At 42.8% G+C, this 21,892-nt stretch overlaps 1 protein-coding gene across 1 annotated transcript in view; it reads right to left on the bottom strand.

Annotated features, from left to right (window-relative positions):
* reck (reversion-inducing-cysteine-rich protein with kazal motifs) overlaps nucleotides 1–21,892 on the bottom strand; it is a 58,480-nt gene that overhangs the window by 15,899 nt on the left and 20,689 nt on the right. Inside the window, exons 5-16 of the mRNA XM_068582112.1 lie at nucleotides 19,816–19,901; nucleotides 19,661–19,708; nucleotides 18,273–18,306; nucleotides 17,929–18,126; nucleotides 16,174–16,438; nucleotides 15,853–16,026; nucleotides 12,655–12,867; nucleotides 10,544–10,680; nucleotides 9,170–9,313; nucleotides 8,907–9,095; nucleotides 3,054–3,176; nucleotides 2,663–2,834 (exon numbers count right to left, since the gene is read on the bottom strand). Of these exons, the coding sequence (XP_068438213.1) occupies nucleotides 2,663–2,834; nucleotides 3,054–3,176; nucleotides 8,907–9,095; nucleotides 9,170–9,313; nucleotides 10,544–10,680; nucleotides 12,655–12,867; nucleotides 15,853–16,026; nucleotides 16,174–16,438; nucleotides 17,929–18,126; nucleotides 18,273–18,306; nucleotides 19,661–19,708; nucleotides 19,816–19,901 (1,783 nt within the window). The remainder of the gene's footprint in view (nucleotides 1–2,662; nucleotides 2,835–3,053; nucleotides 3,177–8,906; nucleotides 9,096–9,169; nucleotides 9,314–10,543; nucleotides 10,681–12,654; nucleotides 12,868–15,852; nucleotides 16,027–16,173; nucleotides 16,439–17,928; nucleotides 18,127–18,272; nucleotides 18,307–19,660; nucleotides 19,709–19,815; nucleotides 19,902–21,892) is intronic.

The following is a 21,892-nucleotide window of genomic DNA, read 5'->3' as shown; positions in this document are numbered from 1 at the left end:
GCGACAACAGGCCAATGCAGATAGAGAGGCCGTTTAGTGGCGTACAGTGGGTCAGAGACGGCTGCTCGGTGGAGGGGGAGCTAGCTGGCTGTTCCTCACCTGGAACTTTCAGCCCCAAATGCACTGCCACTGAGAAGGGGCTATCTGCTGTCTCCCCGGTCCCATATACTACATTTTTTTCTCAAGTTTGGCGACTGTTGACTCTTAAGATGAGAGGTAACTGTCAAATAATCTATTTACATGTTTGTTATACGTGCATGGTTTCTAAAGTTGCAAGATGGCGCCGTGCCAACGGCTGCCTGTCGCAGTAGCTCCCCACATGTTTTACTTTTTATTGTCTTTTTTTTCACTTCCCTGTCTCTTTCTTTCTTTCACGTTTCGGATTTAACTTCGTTCCACAATGGACACTGTATCCATTTCGCTTGCTTGCATGTATGTGTATATATATGTTTATACTTATTTCTTACTTATGTATACATCTGTTACCCCCTGTTCCTGTTATTATTTATTTTATTTTATCATCTGTGTGTTTAGCTTAGTTTATGGCATTGGGATGCTGCTAGTACGACAAAAAATTTCTCCTTGGAGATTAATAAAGTACTTTTCATTCATTCATCATTTCATACATGACACCATGCACAGGAGTTGATGAATGAAGCAGGAGTCATATCGTTTCTGATTTCATACGTATTTCAATCTTTCTGTGTAATAATAAAGTGTTTATAGAGAGCTAATAATGTGTGCCCAAGTCCTCAGACACTTCATGACAGTGGAACAAACCCTCACAGGTAGGTTTCAGGTGGAAGGGATCCCCTGTTGTCCGATGGACATTAAGACGTGGTCAGTTTTGATTGTTTACGTTTTTTGTGGTATTTTCAATAAAGTCTGCTTTTTTCCTGGGAAGTTGCTGTGTGAGTGTGCGTTTGGGTCCTCTACACCACCACACCTCACCTTAACAAAATCACATCCTTTTCTAGGGTGTATCATGATGTACTGTGGACCCGGAGATGAGTCTACTTTTCTGTGATCTGTGACAGAAAGTCCGATTTGAGCGGCCCAGGGTGAAGGTGGCTTGTGGGTCCGTCTGTGAGCTTCACAGCACTACTCGTCTGGACTTCGCTGTCCCTTCAAATAAAATCGTTTTGCAGTGAACGGCCACATTAACTTTAATTTTAAGATGTGTATGAGAAATCCTCATATCCCTCAATACTTATGTTGTGTTCACACCGTGTCTACCATGTCAGTTTACTGGCTTGACAATAAAAGGGTGTTCACACAAAACGCGGCGCGAATATAATCACGCCACGTCAAAGGGGGCGTGGCTTATCTGCGTCACTTCTCTCAGTGAAAATAGCAATCGTCTCTGCTATTGACTACGGAAGAAATAACCACTAGTTCTGCTTTATACTTGTTGTAGAAGTCACAAAACGCGGGAACTTTAAACGCCCCCCTGATTGGGTTCCTAACACCATCCGTAGCCGCATACAGCTCCATGAATTTCACCAACTCCAGGAACTACGTCTGGTGTTACATTATCGTTTCCTCCATCTACCATATAAATAACCACGAGTTCTGCTTTATACTTGTTGTGTAAACTCCACATAGTGTGAACATCAAACTCCATGGTGTCTTGGTTAATTTTTTTATCCGTCAAACGCTCATTTTGCCCCACGTCAAATGGGCTGTTCGCGCCTCCTCAAAAGCGTCTAGCGAAGAAATCGCTTTTTCGCGCCGCGTCTTTGCATTGACTTTACATGGAATCTGGTCGCGCGTCAAATTCACGCTGCGTTCGGTGTGAACAAAGCAATAGGAACACAGATCAAAGGCCATACAAAGGCCTCCCTGTAGCTGAGCTAAATAGAGAACTAACAAATGGCCTTTAGTGTTTAAATATCATTAGAAAATATTTTTGTCTGATGCTGAAAATATAGACGGCGTCTGTGTTTCCTTAGATTTCTATTCCTGTCAGCATCTAGACCTTGAGTGAAGGTTCAAAGCTCGCAGGCAGAGTGGGGTTAAGGGATGAAGAGGATCTGAATGTAATGGAGTTCCAAACAGCATATTGATGAAGGTCCTGTATGCAGTTAACCCCCGCTGATCAACTCCTGCCAGTTTGCAACCACTGCCATGAGCATGCTAAAGAAACTCATTGAACGCCCTTGTGTGTTTCTGAGGGGCAAAGAGCTGAACAAATCCGTTTGCAAACAATGAACGTTAACGTGAGAGTTGTTAACTCATGCATGAATTATCAACACTCACGTACGTGGATTTACGACGCCCGACATGGCTAGCCAGAGGCTCAAAGGTCAGCTGGACGAGCGAGGGTTGGTATCAGGCATTATTCCGGATCCAAAAAGTGAAGCCAATGCTTCCTGCATAAACCTGCATTCTCTCTCTCCTCCAGTTGTATTGAACTACATGAGAAAATGACTTTCATTACTTATCTCTTCATTTATTCCCTCAGTAAACATTGTTCACTTTCGTTAATTGGTCGCAAAAAAACAAGATGGCGACGAGCAAAGGCTGAACGTCAGGCTTCAAAACGTCAGTCCAAAAACCAACGGTTGGACTTTAACAACACTGACCACAGCAGCCTAAAACAGCAACGCAGATATAAAGGGAGGGGGAAATGGTTCTCAGTATCAGCAGCAGCTCCACCTACCTCTGGTTCCTCTGACAGGGTTTGGCGGTGCAGGGGTTACTGAGGCGGCACAGGCCAAAGACAAACTGGTGGTCCTTGAAGCCCATGCAGCGGGCCACACAGGCGCTGGGATACGTCCGCCCATTAGAGGCACATACTGGAACGAAGCGGTCTGGACAGCTACAGGGAAGGCCTGGAGAACAGGGGGAGGTTTTAATGGTATCCACTACAGCAACTAAAATGACTGAGCGGTGTGGTGGTGAGTTTGAGCTACAAGAAGAAAACTTCCGCTTTAAAAGAAATTAAAGGACAAGAATTAGACGGGACTACAAAAACCTGCATCGAGCTGATTTAGACAAAATAAGTAAGCTAAAGGGTTTTGGTTGCAACATCAACACACACACACACGAACCGGTAAAGTGTCTGCGGTCCTCATCGGAGCTGTCGAAGTCAAGGCACTCTCTGGAGGAGCAGATGGTGTCTCCAGCGAAGCAGGAGCAGGTGTGGCAATCGATCTTGAAAGACGACCCGTGGTCTGGTGGTCACAACAAAAGAACATCACGTTACTGTGTGTTGAGCATGTGATAATTGACTATCCACAATACCTGGTCTCCACACTTTAGCTGGGAAATGTTTTGTTAGAAAAGAAAGAAATTAAAAAGAAACATGCACTTTATTAATCCCCTTGGGGAAATTCTTCTGTGCATTTAACCCATCCTTGATTGAGGAGCAGTGGGCTGGCCTGTGAGGCACCAGGGGAGCAATGAGGGGTTAGGTGTCATGCTCAGAGACACTTCGACGTGTGAACTGTGAGGGACTGGTATCGGGACGACCAGTCATCCCCCTGAGCGGTCCCCCCTCTAGATGAACTAGAGTACCTACTGTAGTTCATCCTCAGACTGTATAAAGGTTTGTGGATGTTGTCATTGTGACATCACCCGTTGGTTTGGGTTCTGACATTTAGAAGTCTGTAGCCGTCACCATGTTGCTTTTTTGGCAACCAATAAACAGAAGTTATCACAGCGGCCTGTAAATCACAGTAAGCCCACAGTAAAGCGTACCCTGTTTTTTAAATCTATTTGACTCGAAATGGACTATCATTTACTAAATGAAAATCATGCTGTTGTGAAGAAGACTTGAAACTAGAGATTGAGGCTGTAAACTATATCAACGTATCCAACCAATGGATACGATGAATTTCTGAACTAAAACTATGTTCGATAAATGTGTTTCATATCAGTCTAGTTTAGACAACAAAAGAAAAAGATCATAGTTGCTAAATAATCACATAACAAAAATGTAACGTAACAAGTAAATCAACATTAAACAACAATGTAACATAACTATGTAACATAACAACTGTAAATAAATAACTACCGCCCGTAGATGAATGTTTCCCACAGCACATGAACAGCTGCCTTCTGAGTGAAAGTCCTGTGTTAGTTTGACCCCTCCTGCTCCCCGCAACTGTGCTTTCTAGTTATCTTTACAATGCATCTGTTCTTGCAACTCTGCCATCTGTGAGACTTCAATTCCCCCGTCATCAATAAAGTTTATCTCATCATAAAGACATTGTGAATTTGTTGAAGTAATTTATCTACAAATAGTATACTGCTAATGGACTTTACAGATACAACTTTAGCTGAATAACAGAGGAGTTAGTTGGTGAGATTAACTGACAAACAGAGGTGTCAAGTAACGAAGTACAAATACTTCGTTTATACTAGTTATTATCATGTCTTCCGCTCCATGAAATGCATGTTTATGCTCAGTAGTACACATGTGGTATTTTAATGTATTGCATTGTAATAAAATGTGATAATTTTCAATGGGCATATATGCAGCTGAAACAGGTAGCCTAGTGCATCCCACATTTTTCAATATACCATTTTAATACAACATTATAGTCATTATGGCCTTTAGAAAAATGATTGTTTTGGGGGGGTGGGGACGCGGCTTAAGAATTTGTCCTGAATGGAAAAAAAATTCCCCTTACATTACTTTTTTACTTTTAAGTAGTTTTGAAACCCAGTACTTTTATACTTTTACTTAAGTAAAAAGCTTGAGTTGACACTTCTACTTTTACAAAAGTATTTCTAAATCCTAGTATCTATACTTCTACTTAAGTAATGAATGTGAATACTTTTGACACCACTGCTGACACATCTGAATTCTTTTTTTCACTTTGCATATTTGCAGTAATGAGCAAACAACTATATAACATGACTGGACCCCAACATCTCATGATTTCCATATCAATATTATAAATATTCTTTCCATTATTAAAAGATGTAACATGTTGATCATTGGTCATTGTAAGACACTGGAAGGCTTGCTTGTTAGAGCAAAATATTGATGGTGTTAGTCCAAAGAGTATTGGGACTCAGTTGGACATTAGCAGGAATATGACACATCTGGTGCTCTATGGCCCCCACATGAGAGCAGTGATAAATTATTACTATTACCGGCCATAACCATATAAACATTACATTAATGTGCATCCATTTAAAATTTGGGCTAAGCCTCAGGAATATCTGCACCAAATGTTCATCCATTTATCCAGTTCCACCAGAGAAAGCAAAAATTATCATTTAGATATACATTAAGTGATTAAAGAATAAGTGATTAAGAGGGAAAACTAATAAATCTATGACAGTAATGTAATGTTTCATGGCTAAATGTTCTGCTTTTGTACATGTTCTCCAATCATCTTCCAATCTTTGTATTTTACCAGGCTGACACGCATTTCAGAAGAATAGCAAAAGCATTGAATTTAGACTAAGCGCAATCGACCTCTTGCACTTCTCAGGCTTACCTCTCTCTCTCTCTCTCTCTTCTCTCTCTCTCTCTCTCTCTCTCTCTCTCTCTCTCTTCTCTCTTCTCTCTCTCTCTCTCTCTCTCTCTCTCTCTCTCTCTCTCTCTCTCTCTCTCTCTCTCTCTCTCTCTCTCTCTCTCTCTCTCTCTCTCTCTCTCTCTCTCTCTCTCTCTCTCTCTCTCTCTCTCTCTCTCTCTCACCTGCTCAGAGCAAGTGAGCTGCTCTGTGAAAGACAAACATGCTGAATTGAAGAAAAAGCTCTTAAGGGCTCTAAATCATACTTGGGCACAATAAAAGGCCAGACTTTTGAATAGAGTTTGGTATGACACAAAACAACAGACATCGGTTTTGATAAGAGCAAAGCAGCTCACCCCTTAGGAGAAGCACAGGAGTATAATGTTTACTGATTAAAGAGATCGTCAGCTGATCACATTTTTTACTTTGCTGCCCTCTAGTGACATTATCAAAGAAAGATAGCAACGGATGATGAAATAAGATCCAGTGCAAATAAAATGAGAATAAAGAATTGTGTGTGTCCATAAAGTCTGCAATGCTCCATTGTCAGGGGGAAACCCACAAATCATTTTATATTCTGTTCTGTTCAGAGAGGGACACGTTAAAATGAGACATTATTTACACAGCATGAGAGCCCATGCACCTTCTGCTGTCAGCAAGAGTTTGTTAGTCTGTGAGGTCTCAGGGATGAGGGCTCGTGATGCTGAGTTGCTGTCATATCGCAATCAAATACGTTGTCTAATTATGAATATTGATCACATCCACTTCTCACTGTGGGTGGCAAAGTTGGATATGCACCTCTGATTCAACTAATAATAATACGGAAGGTTGGCTAACCGTGTGAACAGCAGCAACATTGAGAAGCAAAAGATATGCTCACTTAGCACCTTTATCTATGCAAATTATGCTTTATCAAATGCTAACTTTTGGAAAATTATTGAGAAATCTACAGATGCAAATAAACAGAGTATATAAATCAACACCTCAAAGTGTATTTTGGCTGTTTTCTTTCCTCTAGTCTGAGAGAAAATGCTAAATAGAAAAGCTAAATAGCCAACAGTGTGTGCCTGGAGTGTCTCCCCTTAATTAATTTACAAAAATTAGTCAACACTCTTGTTTTAAAAGCATATGTGTGGAATATGAACTCCTGATGCCACATTCACACTACAAGCGGCAAAGCTACAAAACAACCTAGTGTGGCCAGCAGCATTGACGTTGACGTTGAATTGTTGCTCAAGTGCTCCTCACTGAGGTCCATGCTCTGATCCAGGTAGAGCTACCAGAAGTCACAGACACCACCTGCCAAAGTAAAACCTGCCACAGACACCACTTTAGAAGGAAGTTGAGAATTCAAAGCCATAACTCCACTTGAGTAATTGGTTGGGCAGAAGTGACAGCTGACAGCTTTGGGTTCTTAATGACACAGCAACCTTAATCACTCTGATAATGACACACTTTAATAGAAGTCTGGAATTCGGTTGTAATTCTACTTCAGTATGTATTTCACAGAATCAGTGAGTTCTACGTCTGGCAATAAGAAGGATGTGTAGATGAGTTTTCTACAAGGCTTAAGAGAGGCTTAAGATTTAAGAGTTCACATTAAGAGGGGTTAACGACCACAAATTATTTTTTTTAAAGTTGTCTGAAATAAAGAAGTAAGCCAATGTTAACCGAAAGATAAGAAGGTAATCATTTGCGTGTGAAGTTCTTTTCCCTGGATGAAAGCTGGGGGTGCATTCTCTGTACTGTCCACCAGGCGGCGACTCCTCTGGTTGTATAGAAGTCTATAGAAAATGTCTCTACTTATGTCTTGATTTATCCTGTCAGGAAACTTAGTAAACATCAGTTTATGGTCTACATCTCGTGTTTCAACTCTTCTTCAATACAGCATGATGTTCACTTTGTAAATTATTGTCCATTTAGACTCAGACAGACCATAAAGCAGGAGATGCGGGGCGGGGGGATACAAGATTCTTGACATGTCTCAACCATGTAGTCGTCAGGTCCAGGAGTTGTCTGTGATTTTGTGTCATAACTTTTACCCTTTCAGTGTATTTTCACTTCATGAAAGTTTGGTTGTACAAATGTCTTGACTAACGTTTGGTTATATTTAGCTCCACCTTCTCGCACATCAAACTATCCAAACCAACAACATCTCTAATCTCGTTAAAAAGTGATCAAATCAAGTGTCAGGTCGACCATATTCCATATTACCTTTCATCTCCCTCTTATAGTTTATATGAGGCATATATTTACACGTCAGTTTCATTATAGTGTGGTTGAATGATGTTTCCATCAGGTTTTTAGACCAAAGTCTTAATGAGTGCTGTATATTCCACATCACGGGCAGACTGAGAGAAAAAAGTGCCCATGGAGTTACTGTCACAGACCGACACACTCAATACACGACGCGTTCATACTGTCCACTCCGCCACCCAGCTCTACCACGAGCATACGGGGCGAGGGGACCTACAAAGGGAAAGCGGCGAGGTCCTGGCACAGGCGCTCTAAAGCACAAAGCCAGAGCCGGCGTGCAACCTTCGGCCCAAGTCTTTCCAAGCCGACCTAGAGCCGCCTGCGGAGCACCACAGTGGAGGAAATGTGCCCAGCGAGGGCCAGCACAGCAAGGGGAGAGCACAACCCTGTCGGGTCAACAACAATGCATGTTGTCCAAATCTATCAAACAAAACCACAACACTGACCCTGCACAGTGCAGACAGGACATTGCAGCACAGCTGCGCTGGCGACAACCTCCGCAGATAGAGGCTGCCCCCCCTCTAGGTGCAGCTACAACTACAGTGCTGTGGCTTGTTTCTGATAAAATACGACTGCAAATGTAAAAAACAGTAACATAATCAGCATTTAACTCACCAGACGCACATAAACCTCTGCGGGAAAGGGGTCATCAGTAAGTCCTGAGATTCTAGTTTCTTTGTGAGACACTAGCTTCACTAATCAATCACAGCGCATGTTAATGGTCACGTGGGCCTTGTGACCAAAAACACGTCCAGGGTCTCGAGAAGGCTGTTTCATGTATTTTAACCAAGCTAATCTTACATAGATGCAGAGAAGTGAAATGTGATTGGATAGAAAATGCTGTTAAACAGGTCCCAAGAAGTCATACAAGAGGCCTGAAAGAGCAGAGGAACCGATGGCGGCCCTGATGGCCGCCATTGGTATCCATGTTACGCAACCTGCAAGCAAGTTCATATGAATGAATGAAAACATCTCATCACTAGTAAGTAGTGTAGTAATGTAGTAAAAAATGTTCAAATGTTGTAATTCTTCCTTCCGCAGGAAGTGACTTGAATCTAATGATCTTATTCTTGAGCGTCGTCTCGGGAAGTGAGACCACCAACTGCGTCTTAATCGTAATAATCATAATCCCCATCACACGCGACATGCAGACAGACATGCGGGGGGGGGGGACCTCACTCTTCCTCTGTCCTGCTATGATGCAGGGCTCATCGGTGTCCACGCAGGGCATCTCCGCACAGTTCTCCAGGCGTCCGCTGGGGCCGCAGCTGCAGACCTCGTGGCACCCCGTCGGGCCGGTACGAGTGGGTACCTGGATGCGAGCGTCCTGCTGCACCAGAAACTCGGAGGCCTCACCCAGTTTACAGCCTGATGACACACACACAGTCAGAATGGCCGCTGCGCAGCAGACCCACAGTAACGGTAAAGGCGCTGAGTCGTACCTGGCACGCAGAGGAACGGCTGACAGTTGAGATCGTCGAGGCAGCCTCTCCTGTTGACCTGGCATAAATGGTTGCTGGGGCAGGGGTTGGGGTTGCATGGGTGGATGACCTCCTGCATGATGCTGTTGCCTAGGGAACTGGGGACTGTGTAGTAGGGTCAGGGAGGAAGGTGATGGGTGGGTAAGGACAGGTAAAACATGACTGTCAGATGAGATGTTGAAGGGTTTTCTGTTGATGACAATGGCCGCGTTTCCCAGATCGTTCGATTGTTCTTAAGGACTTAAGAAGGCTCTTAAGAAGGGTTCGGCTAAGAAAATATAATAAAATACTTGCAAGTCAACTTTGACTTTAACACCAATGAATCTTGACCTGTCTTTGACTACAGCCTCTTGACCTGAAATACCTTGAGAACTTAAGTCTCCAGTCAGCGTGTCTAATGTTTACCATGTCCCAGCGCTGTCTTACGCAAGACACGAGACTTCTTTTTGAAGGACTCTGGATTTTAGTTCAAAAGATGAAAACCACAACAACATCACTAAAACTGCCCGTGCTTCGTCTGATTTATTCGTTAACATCATTACTCCGATCGCTCATCGAAACAAATTATGTTTCCCACAAACACAATTCCATCTGTAATTGTTATTATCAAGGTATTTCTCATAGTATACTTTCTCTCTCTCACACACACACACACACACACACACACACACACACACACACACACACACACAGTGTACATGACAACAAAAGAGGTGAATGAAGAGGAATGTTCTTTTGTTTTTTGTGGATGTTTTTAGGAGAACGTGGTCTCTTTTGTTGTTATTATTGCTCCTTGTCCTCGGCACAGCTGACAACAGTTAGACAAGAGCAGCTTGACAACAGCAGCTTGCCCACAGCGTTAGTCCCGCCTGTGGTGCTGATTTGCCAATCGTTAGTCCTCCTTGCTGTGTTAATGTCATTTACTTTTTTTAATCAAGAAAGTGTCGTTTCATGTCACGATTCCAGACAAATCAGTTGCCCGAAAGATCCGAAGAAAAAAAAATCCGATGGAAGTGCAAATGCATAAGAACTTCTTACTTTTTAGCCAACTGTTTTCTAAGATGATATGTTATGCTATGAGATAAATAATGTCAATAATGTGTTGCTCAGCTTCTGTGGAGTTCTGTCCCCTGGTGACCATAAATCCATTAACTTGCATTTGGACTGCATAAGTTTTTGAAAGACCAGTAGCTGCATGGTATATAATCTGAGGAGGCAATTTTGTTTTATTATAATGTTTTTTTTACAGTAACAATACTATATATTGTTATAACGTCCATCTGTAACTGAGCTCCCCTACATGTTGCTACATAAGACTATGAGTTTGTGACTTACTGAGGTATTTGTGGAGGGGGATGCAGCGTTCAGGGTCGTCAATGGGTGACAGTAGCTCACAGATCCTCTCTGGAGTTTGTCCTTCATGAAAACGCTTCCTGTCCCCGCACTGCGTCAGGATGTCCAAACAGTCTGACCTGATGACAGAAAAGAGGTAACTACAACAACAACAAAAAGCCAGTGTGACACAGCTTAAAACAAACACTAAGAATAAATCAACATAAAGCGGTAATTTTTCACGTCTATTTCTACAAATGCAGATGTAAGGTTTGTGTGATAGACTCTGCCAGCACACACAGCCTCTAGCTGGATGAGAGTGTGCTATGAACGGAGGAATGTCATTCAAGGGAAGTGGGAGAAAAACAATGGAATTGAAGATATATAGACAAACATGCTGAGACAAGTGAAGACTAGGAGGCAGCCTCCGGTTTCGAAAAATGAAGCCAATGCTGAAGCGACTCTCTATGACAAAATGATTCTACTTCTCTCTTAGATGTATTCCCTCAGTAAACATTATAAACATGAATTCATGTCTCAATGTCTAGTTGCAGGTCTTCTTCAATACAGCATGATGTTTATTCAGTAAATTATGGTCCATTTAGACCAGGGCAAACTACTGCCCATCGAGTATTATAATCATTATAATGTTATATATATATATATATATATATATATATATATATATATATATATATATATATATATATATATATATATATTATTATTATTATTATCTCTTTTTCTTAAGTACTAATTATAGAAGACGGCAGGCAGGTCGGATGACACACACGTCTGTCTTCCGACCACACAGCGTAAAGACCTCTGTAACGCCTTCTGCTGCAGGAGAGCGCACACACAAACAGCCTAAAAGAGAGCTCTGCAATAAATAAGCATTATGAAACATCGATGCTGGTCTGTTGCTGTCATTGTGCTTCAGAAAAATTAAGTTGGGAACACAGAAGCGCTACAGCGGTCTTTACATGCCGTGCAATGTCCTCGGACCGCTGCTTGCCGTGCTTTCTGCTGACGTATCAGGCTGCGATTCCAACCTCCAGTCTCCTGCTCTCCGAGTTGCTCACTTCCAACCCTCCCCAAAGGCCACACGGGCAAGCTCGGCAAGTTTTTTTACGATTGCCGAAATGTATCGCATACCACTGGAAAGCTCCGCTTCTTCAAAGCGGAGCTTTCCTGTCACGTTGTAAAGGGTTTACTTTCGAAGGGATAATTTGAACTTGGCTTCTGTCGCCTGAGACAGGATTTGTACTACAAGAGTTCTATAACAAACGCAGATCAGACCTTAGGGGACTACGCTGCCCTATGCGTTCATGTCATGTGACATATAGGGTTCTGCCTACAGCCTACTGCCAGCTTCCTGCATTTAGCTCTTCTGTAACAATGAGGGGACCAAAGAAAAGAAAAATCCACAGTACGTGTCGAGTGTTTAATGATGAGTCGACTGCTAGATATTTACAGAATACCAAAGTACGACCAAAGGCTGTATGTCCTATTTGCCAAGAAAACCATTGCTAATGCTGTGTGCACACAAAAAGCATTGCAAATTTGATGCGCTAGTAGATTACGTGTAAAGTCATTGCACAGACGCAAATAGTTGTGAAATTTAGGGTGAAGTGTCTTGCTCAAGGACACATCGACATGGCCTAGCGGAGCCAGAGATCGAACTGCCGATACTTTGATTGAAGGACAACTGCTCACCACTGAGCCACAGACACGTCATTCCAGATTGGATGTAAACTACTGATAGTTCAAAGAAAACCAGTAGGTATAGCTGGTCGTAATTACGACTGGGGATGGGGAGATATACGGGCTCACATTTGGACTTTTCAAAGCACCAAAAGCACACGTGGAACTCAGAGTGTTCATACTGACAGACAATGTCGGTGTTGACCTATCTGTGGGTGTCGCTTAAAGTCCCAGTGAACTGAATTAATTCTCTCAGTTTGAATCCTTCCATGAAATTGTCCAATCAAATGAGAGTCTGGGGCAGCTGGCAGGCCACACATGGATAGTATTGGCTAACGGAGCAGTATAGAGGGAGACAGGAAGAGGACAAAAAAAAACGTTGATCAAGGGAAACTTTGCATTGGACTTACTTGCAGATGACGCTTCCCCTGGACTTGCTGTGGCAGGGCTTGATCTGCAGGGAACAGGCCACAGCCTTCCACATGTCCGGCAGACACTTCCTGATGTCCAGCACCGGGATGTTCATGAACGGCATCTTGATTGTCCCGTTGGACCACAGCTTGATGTCGTTCATGGCGCCTTGGTCCGACTGGACATTGCAGCTGCGAAATAGCTCTGTCGGCCTGAGGACGGAGGAAGAACTCTTGAGTTGATCGTCCACATGCAAACACACGCATGGAGAAAGTGTATGATACAACCATGGGATGAAGGCTGCTTAAATAAATAGGAAACTACACAATAGTATGGAGCAGCCAATGGGAAAAAGCAGGGAGGTAAGGGGAGAACTGATCAGAACTGTTGTCATTCAGAAGCATTATATCGTGATTTATCTATTGAAACTTTCACAACAACAATGATGTAATGCTTTACTGTAGTTAAATACAATTTTATTGTTATTTTATGGCCGGACATAGTTATAAATCCATGTCTTATGGAGTCTATATAAACTGAATTATCTGACTTGACTCGCATTGTGTTGAAAAAGCTTGTGGTAGTAAAACGTACACCAACAGCAAATGGAAACTTGGTCATGGAAAGTATTCTATTAGAATAAAAACATGAATACAATAAAATAGCAGGCCCGCCTTTATTGATGAACCAGCTGTTTGGCCTGCTGCCGACGTTTACGTCCTGGTGATCTCGCCACCCACTCAGAATGAGCCACACAGAACGAGGAGAGGGTGGTGTGTTTACGGACAAAACGTCAAGGCGCTTGCTGCTGCTCAAACCACGGCTCGGCCTGGCCAGAGTAAACAACCACTTGCTCACTCGTGTGAGCGCGACAGAAAAATACTGGAGGAAGTTTTAAGTGTATGTAAGTGTCCTCAGAGGGAGTTCCCTCTGCATAATGCAAGAATCGTTTTCCTCTTCCACCGCACCAGGAGGTGTATTTGATGTCTGATTGGTGGGTTTGGTCTCAAGTGACTTAGCTAATTGGTGGTTTAAAGAGAGAAGGTTTCAGGCCAAAGTTCAGCTTGTGGTTGTATCATTCAATTTTCTCCCGGTGAGTGAACGCCTTGTTTACACTGTACGAGGGCTGCTGCAGCTCTACAAGGGGGCGTAAATGCCCCCTTGTATGAGGTGGTGTAACAAGGGCCGCTGCAGCTCATACGCGGGGGCTTCTCTGTCCTCCTCTCCGATTAAACTCTGGGTCTGCTTGGAGCAGCAACCCCATCGATCACAGCCTCACGGTCCACTGTGTTCTTTTCTTTCAGGTGGCAACTGGTTTCCATGACATTTCCTAACTCGGCGCTTCAGACTTGTTTGTTTGGTAATACATCACGCTGAATGTCACATCTGCTTTTAACATGGAGCTGTTATTGTTGCACTGCACTACATTACATTACTCTCAAGACAGACGGACAGCTTTTATTTTCAGATTGCACAAAAACATACAATACAAGATATATACGCACACACATTAATGCGTGTTGGTCTATCTACTTGCAAACTTATATGTGTATACATGTGCTTTTAGATATACTGTATATGTAGCAGATCCCTGTATATATGTACTGGCATGAAACTTACTGCTGGTTAAAATACTCATTTATTTTCTTCCTTTGCTTCAAAATACAATCATTAAACTTTTAAAAACTTGTAAACTATCACCACAGTAAAAGCTTTAACCTCATACGGGTCCATTAAACTATTACCCTTTTTAAATGTATAAAGTCCGTAACAAGATCGGTAGCCGTGCTGTCAAGCTCACATTCAAGCATAAAACAAATCTGCGCTTTCTTTCACCTTTTCAAAATAAAAATCTGATTTATCTATTAGAGAGTGAGCGAACTCTTTAGCAATGAGGTAATCCACTCAAATGTATATGTGTAATCTGACGGAACCTGAAGTTATGGTGTGGCTTCTGTTGTCATCTCATTTCTTCTTCAATACAGCATGTTCATTTAGTAAATTAAACCGGCCATAAAGAAGGGTATGGAGAAAGACTGTAGCCAACCGCTCTCACCCTGGAGACAAACAGTTTGTATTAATTTATATTATTTGGGTTTGCCAAATGATCCCAATTAATATTAATGTTAATGTGAATAGCTGATTCACCAAACTAGTGCTAGCATTAGCTGCTGCTAAGGGTGCCTCCCTGTTCCCCAGCACCACCCTCTCAACCAAATATGGTCACTATCTAAATAAGATTTCATACTCTAATCTAGTTGAAACCAACAGCTTTCTGCGGCCTCGACTGTTCATAATGTTTTCCTGTCTTAAATGTCTGGGGGCTCTTGTGGTAGCCTCCCTCACCAGGTGACCGGTAGACTGCTGTGTGTATGAGTGAAGTATGTTTGAGTTTGTTTTATCTATGTGGGTGTTAGTGTGACTTCCTAGTGCAGCCTTTGAAGCCATTCCATTTGGCCTTTGGCCCCATCTGCAGACAGTGTGTAAAACATGCTGTGGTGCTTATAACTTCAGGGTCACACTGGGTTCAACAATGTCTCTTGTTTCCCCTCTCTGCCTCGTCCTGTCTTCAGGCTGGAAATGATGCATTCTCACACAGGAGGATTACCAAATGCGGGTGATAGAACACATAATCTTGTAAAAATTTAAACGACAACCTTTGATTTTCTGTCTGGAAGTGTGCTACTCTAGCGTCGCTGACTGCTGGTGTGAGTGCTAAAAGCAGTTAAAAAAAGTTTAAATGAGCTGAGGTGATCGCATTTTAGTCTGTTTGGTTTTAAATTCAAGTCCCGGAGACAGGGGAATTCTTAATTGCCATGTCAGCACTTAATAGTTGAACTAATAGTTGTAGTTTGAAGCGAGGTGCTAAAAGCAGCTAAAAAGTTGGTCGGCGTCTCACCTGAGAGTAAATAGTGAAGTAATTGAAGTGTTCGAGATGAAAGCAGTTAATCTGTCATTTGAAAAGCTACGGAGAACGGCTGAAATGTAACTCAGTATACAAGCAAGAAGGTGGTTAGACAAATTCTTTACCTCTTCGATGGTAAAACTTCAAAAGTTCAAATGTTGTTTCCTGTCAAGTCTACCCAGCATGATGTAATCACGTCATCCCAAACGTGAAATGTGATGCTTGAAATGTAAATGATTCAATATGGAATGTTTTGCTTCACTGCCTTCTTCAGAGCATCCAGGAGTCTGACCTGTTGTTGAAGTTGGTGCAGTAGGTGAGGTCCTTGCAGCCCAGCTGACAGGGCTCTCTGACGTCGGCCAGGCAGTTGATGAGCTCCGTCTCCACCGGATTGTACTCACAGAGCTGGTCAAAGTCCTGCCAGGTCTGGCTGCCCCAGTTGGTGCTGATCTCCTGGCACATGTCTCTGTCAGAGCGGTGCACACACACACACACACAAACAAACACACACATGCACACACACGCACACAAACACACACACACACATACGTCAGCTCAACCAAGCGCACAGAGCATGCTACGTGCGCGGCTTCCGCTCGGCAGTGTGCTATACCTGCAGAGGGAGGTGTTTGCCTTGGCGCAGCAGTGTAGCTTGGCACAGTCCATCTTGGCTGGGTGGGGGGTTTCCTCTTCGGGCGGGGAGGGAGGCTGAGCGCTGCCCAGAAAGCACTGCCACATGGGCTCCTGAGGAAGGGGCTGGGAGCCACACTCGTCGATCAGACCCTCCATGATCTCGTGCTCCGTGCTCATGGTGCGAAGGATCCGCCGGCACGCCACCTGGCAGTGGGTGGCCTCTGCCCGGTCACAGCAGTACAGACCTGGATGAGAGGCATGGGTGGATGAGTGATGGAATATGTACGATATTATGATATTTATGACTCCGACCAGAATATAGCACATACATGGACTGTACGTGGCACAGTAAACAAAAAGATGCTACTGTAAACTGTAGGTCCACACCCAGAAGTGAAGTGGGCTTTACGGTCAGGACCTCCATACCACTAACAGGGTCAGTGTCTTTACCTACTAAGATGCCAAAACTCACGAACAATTCAACAAGAAAACCTTTTTCCCTCATCTGCTAATGTTCCGTCAACATAAAGTTAGTCACCTGTGGCAAAGAGGTTATTTTTTTGGCCCAGTTTGTCTGTTTGATTTTCCCCCCCCTTATAGACATTGGGAGACATTCATGTAGTTTTTGAATAATCACAAAACGTATACGTATGTATATGTATGCCACTCTTTATAGTACCGTCCATGTTGTTTCCTCATTACGACTTCAAACTCATTAACGTGGTGAAGTTAAAAGGAACTGGGGAAAATGGGAACCATCTGGGGAGCACCTGAACAGACCTTACTTCTAAACTGTTCCAGTGTCAGTGTGTTTGCTTCCTGCACACGCTGCATGTTTTTTAGTCAGCTGCAGCAGCTGTCTGATATCGAGTGCTGTGGGTTTCTTGGCAGTAAAAACCTCTCAAGTAAAGTGACAAAATAAGCCAAGCTGTTTCAAAATGTTGAATTATACCATATTTTGATCATTACTATGAACATCCAGCATGATTTGAACAAGATTTCCTAACAATGCCTTTTCAAGGCACCTCCAAGTTTTTTCAACTCCATGGTTCAAGGCCTAAACAACAATCTACAGAGTTGTAAGACCCCTCTTTGGAAAGATAATGACACAAAGAACCAGAATCTGCAAGAAAACAACACTTGGCCTGTTACCAAGGATTTTAGTCAAAAAACGTCGTTCGGTTCAAAAATGGAAAAGTTATAAACTTTATGCCTAAAGCTGGTCGGATTGGGGCATGCTGGATATTAACATGTGCATACTTTTCTCCTTTTGATGTGTGACGCATTCAATTTTTTTTTTAAATTAAATCCCCAACCCCTGATTGCAGTCTGAAAAGTCGAAGGAGTAGGAAAAGAAAACAGCTCGACTGCTGAGGTGAAGATCACACAGGCGTTGGGGTTGGGAAAATAACAGTATGAAGAGATGAAGGTTAGGGTCGTTGTGGCAACTGTCTGTCACGTCTGTATTTAAAATACATGGACCCTGTAGAGGTGAAATGCTGCCCCTTATCTGTTTGAAGCATGTGGCTAGACATTACATATGGCACCTATAATACCAACAAAGATAGATACTGATTGGAGTGCTTCTGGCAGAGTTCCCAACTCGCATTGTTGTATTTAAGGAATAATGCTCTGGAGAAACAGTCATTATGACTTCTGAATCCAGTGCTGCTGTAAAAAAGCAACAATGGCGTGTCGGCTGGATGTGTGCAGGGTGGATCGTGTACAGACTTACTGTCGATGGGGCTGCGTATGGGGTAGGACTTGGTGAAGTTGCTGACGCAGCTGAGCAGCTGGGCGCTGTGGCTATGACAGTACTCGTTGACGGCGTTGATCTGGGACACGGTGGGGGTGGAGTCAGTCCTGAAGATGGCCTGGCAGTACTCCCTGCAGGTGGTATGGCGCCCTGCATAGCTGCAGCAGGTGGAGCCCACTGCGGGAACACACACACACACACACACACACGTACACTGTTGTTTATTTATTGGCTGAGGGGAGCTGTGAGATCAGCGTTTGCAGCCTTTGGCGTCGTCACTGTTTATCTCGATTACGTGTGTGTGTGTGTGTGTGACCACTTACTTTCATTTTTGGTGATGCAGCTGTAGAGGGAGTTCTAAAAGAAGAAGAGAGAAGCTGGTGGTGATTAATGTGAACATAGTATGAGCTAAAAGCCACAACATACTAAAGCAGTGTCTCATTGGTTGATTTGGCAGAGTGATTAATTCAAAGGTCTTAGAATGAGTCAGTGAGTCACAAGCAGTTAAACCAAAGAGTGGTTTCTCCTCCTCAGATTTTAAGAGGCAAATAGATTTGAAAATACCCTGCCGGTACAGGAAACCACTGCAAAATGATCTTTTTGATTCCTTGCACCAAGCTGGATTCCACATCCCAGGTTGGATACTCTATCCTCTATCTTTTCATGAAGATGACTATATTCTTATCTTATAGGGAAGTCTTTTTGCATCTAAATGTATTTTCTCTCCTCCATCCCTTTTTGTTATTTTCCAAATATATAAAGTTGTCTTTTAAACGATGTTGGTTATTTGGTTTTCTTTTAAAACATATAAAAAACAGACACTTTTTAATAAAAAGTGACTATTAGTATGGTACAGTGGTCCCTTGTTTTTTGCGGGGGATACGTTCCAAAAATAACCCGCAATAGACGAAATCCGCGAAGTAATCGGCTTAATTTTTTTTTACAATTATTATACATGTTTTAAGCCCGTAAAACCCCTAACCACACACATTTATACCCTTTTCTCACAGAGGCATTAACATTTTCTCACATTTCTCTCTTATTTAAACACGCTCAAAGTTCAAACTTTCGCGGATTTAAAGAAATAAGCCCAAACATGTTTAGCAAATTTCATTTTAATGATCAATCTACGAGGTCCTCTGACCGCGCCTCTTTGTTCTGGCGCCGCTCCACTGTCTTTTTAGCCGAACGTATTCTGTACTGTACAGGAGACGCTGCACGGAGAAGATTGATTGATAAGGGTGTACAGTACGGTCCCGTAGCCAATCAGGACGCCGAACACAATGCACGTTCATACTGTAGCTGTAAAAAAATAAAAACAATTTTTTAAAAATCCGCAAAACAGCAAGTCCGCGAAAGGTGAACCGCATTATAGCGAGGGACAACTGTATACAATTTTTACAGTAGTAGCAGTTGTACCAGGCGGCAACCACCGCTTTGACTGAAGTGTCTTGAACCTGCATTCTTTCTATGGACCACCAGGGGGCAACTCCTCTGGTTGTATAGAAGTCTATGAGAAAATTACTCTACTTCTCTCTTAAATTATTTGTAGAAGTACACTAAAAAAGTGGTAAAATATATCTTTATATTTCTACTTAATTCTGCCAGAGTAAGATAACCTGAGTCTCCACATCAATTCTGCTCATTATATAATCATCAGAATACAAAACCACTTCACCTGCAGCTACTGAATTCATGTTATTGGACTTACCTCGGTGACCTTTTTGCATACTTTAGTTATGTCATTTTTAGATGACGCCTATAAGGGAAAAGGAAAAAGTGTAATGACAGTACAGTAAAAACAAATTTCTGGGAGTTTTTTCTTGAAAACAGAAAGTGGGCCACACTGCATTCACGATATCTCACCTGTCTGCATTCCCTGCGGCATTCAGCTGAGATGGCCAGCTCGCAGCAGCCCAGCCCCACCCAGCCTTCCGACTTCCTGGATACTCCTGGAGACAAATCAAACACTATAGAACCCACCGTATGTTATGTGTATCGGTTTCATGGAGCTTATGCAGTGTGTGGACGACTGACCCTCATCATTACCTTGATCTACACTGAAAAAAATGCTAAACTAAACACTGTTTTTTTGTGTGTTTTTTCGTTGCATGAGTTGCATGAGTTGAAACAAAAAATCAAAGACTTTTTTATACACACACAATAGTATTTTTTTCCTTAAGTCCCGTTCACAAATTTGTTAAAGTATGTATTAATGAGCACGTTGCGAAGACAATCCGAGGTTTGAGGTAGCGTGTTACTGGGATGCTGCTTGCAGGACTGTCACATCGGAAGACAACAGAAAACAGCACCAGCTCAGGACATTCACTTTCGTCTCCTTTCCCGGCTGCAATGTCCGAGACCAGCCTGCTGATGCAACGGCTGGATCGCTCAGAACCAAAGAATGTCTGCACAGGCCATTAAAGGAACCGCCTCAGAGACTCTCGACTCGACGGCTCCTCTGATGGACAGTGTTGTGAAATGACATGCAAACCTGTGATAAAACTGCACATTTATTGTGACCAGTCCCAGGTTTATTAGGTATCTTGATTTGCCACACCTGTGAAATTGGTGCTGCTACAGTGACCCAATTTACCCATGAAAATCACATATATTTATTATTTAGTTGTTTTAAATTAAAAAGTTATTTCGAATTAAATGTGAAACAATTTCGCGAACGAGAAACAGGACTACGAACAAAAGATGTGGCACAGGAGATGAGCTCCGTGTCCTTTCGACTGTCTGACAGTGTGTTCACTTGGTGCAGAAATGGCGAGACCAAAAAGATAACAGTCCTTCTCATCTTGAGGATGAGCCAGTACCGTGCACTTAAAGGCAATTTAGCGCTTCACAAAAAGCTAAACGTTAATTCTTTGCTGGGGTCTTCAAACACAAAAGTTACACGATAAAGCAAAGATGCTTTCTAATAATGGGTTTGTCTATTTAAGAACAGCCTCACTATAAAAACCCATCAGCTTGGCTGAGACACATAATTGACCACAATGTTTTCCTGCGGTGCACAAAGAATACAGCGTACCTTCTTAGTGCCCCGCTACACCCTGTACTAATTATTGTGTTCTACGTTGAGCTCCAGCTCCAGAGAAAGTGAAAGAGAAAAGAAGGAAAATTGACCATATATTAGAGCCCGACAGGCTCTGAAGGAAGGTTCTGTCCTCATAGACGCTAGTGCTTATTAATGGGTGCAAAAAGAAGAAAAGGATAACAATACCTCCCAATCTGGGGGATATTAAGCTTCAAATGTTCCTGACAGGTACATTTGTTTCTGAGCACAGGCGGCAGGATTTAGGCCTTTGATCCGTAGCCTGCTTTCTGCTCTGGTCAGATCCAGCTTGGCTCACAGCTGTAACAGCTTCACTCGCTGCCATTACTTCTCATGCAACCAGATACAGGGAGCAGATACAGCTCGGTTGAAATGTTTTGGTTTGGGTCATTCCTGGAGTCAAGGTGCCTCCTTTTGAGTCTTTGCAAAGGCTCGGCCTGGAACGCTTCCAGTGTGAGACCCAATCACTTTGTCGTCGTCCCCAGCGTCTGTGGCCCAAGTTTATTTGCGGTGTGTCTCGCACCATTGGCACTAGTTGGCCCGGGGTGGGAAACAGACGTGTGGAAAGCGAGCAAACTATTAAAGTCACGGGGGGAATATCTCGTCTCCATCTCATCTGATCAATACGATCACGTTAACAAACAATCTTTTAACTCTTTTTCTCTAAAAACAGCATCATGAACCAGAATTTAAAGATATAATGAATAAACCAGATGTGCAAGAAGCCCGGGCTTGCATTCCTTTGCTCTTGTCACAAAGTTATGTTATGTAGGACAGTACTAAAACCCTCATAGACTTTGTAGGAACACGCCACAGAGTATGTGTGTCTGGTATCATGGACTTTGGAATTAGTTTTCAAGTGTGTCCTTTTCAAGTAATAGA

The sequence above is a fragment of the Clinocottus analis genome, unplaced genomic scaffold, assembly GCF_023055335.1.
Source record: "Clinocottus analis isolate CAN_PGR_092001 unplaced genomic scaffold, fCliAna1.0.p SCAF_18, whole genome shotgun sequence".
NCBI classification, from domain to species: Eukaryota; Metazoa; Chordata; class Actinopteri; order Perciformes; family Cottidae; genus Clinocottus; species Clinocottus analis.
The sequence above is the reverse complement of the archived record's forward strand: the minus strand, read 5'-3'. Positions and strand labels throughout refer to the sequence as shown.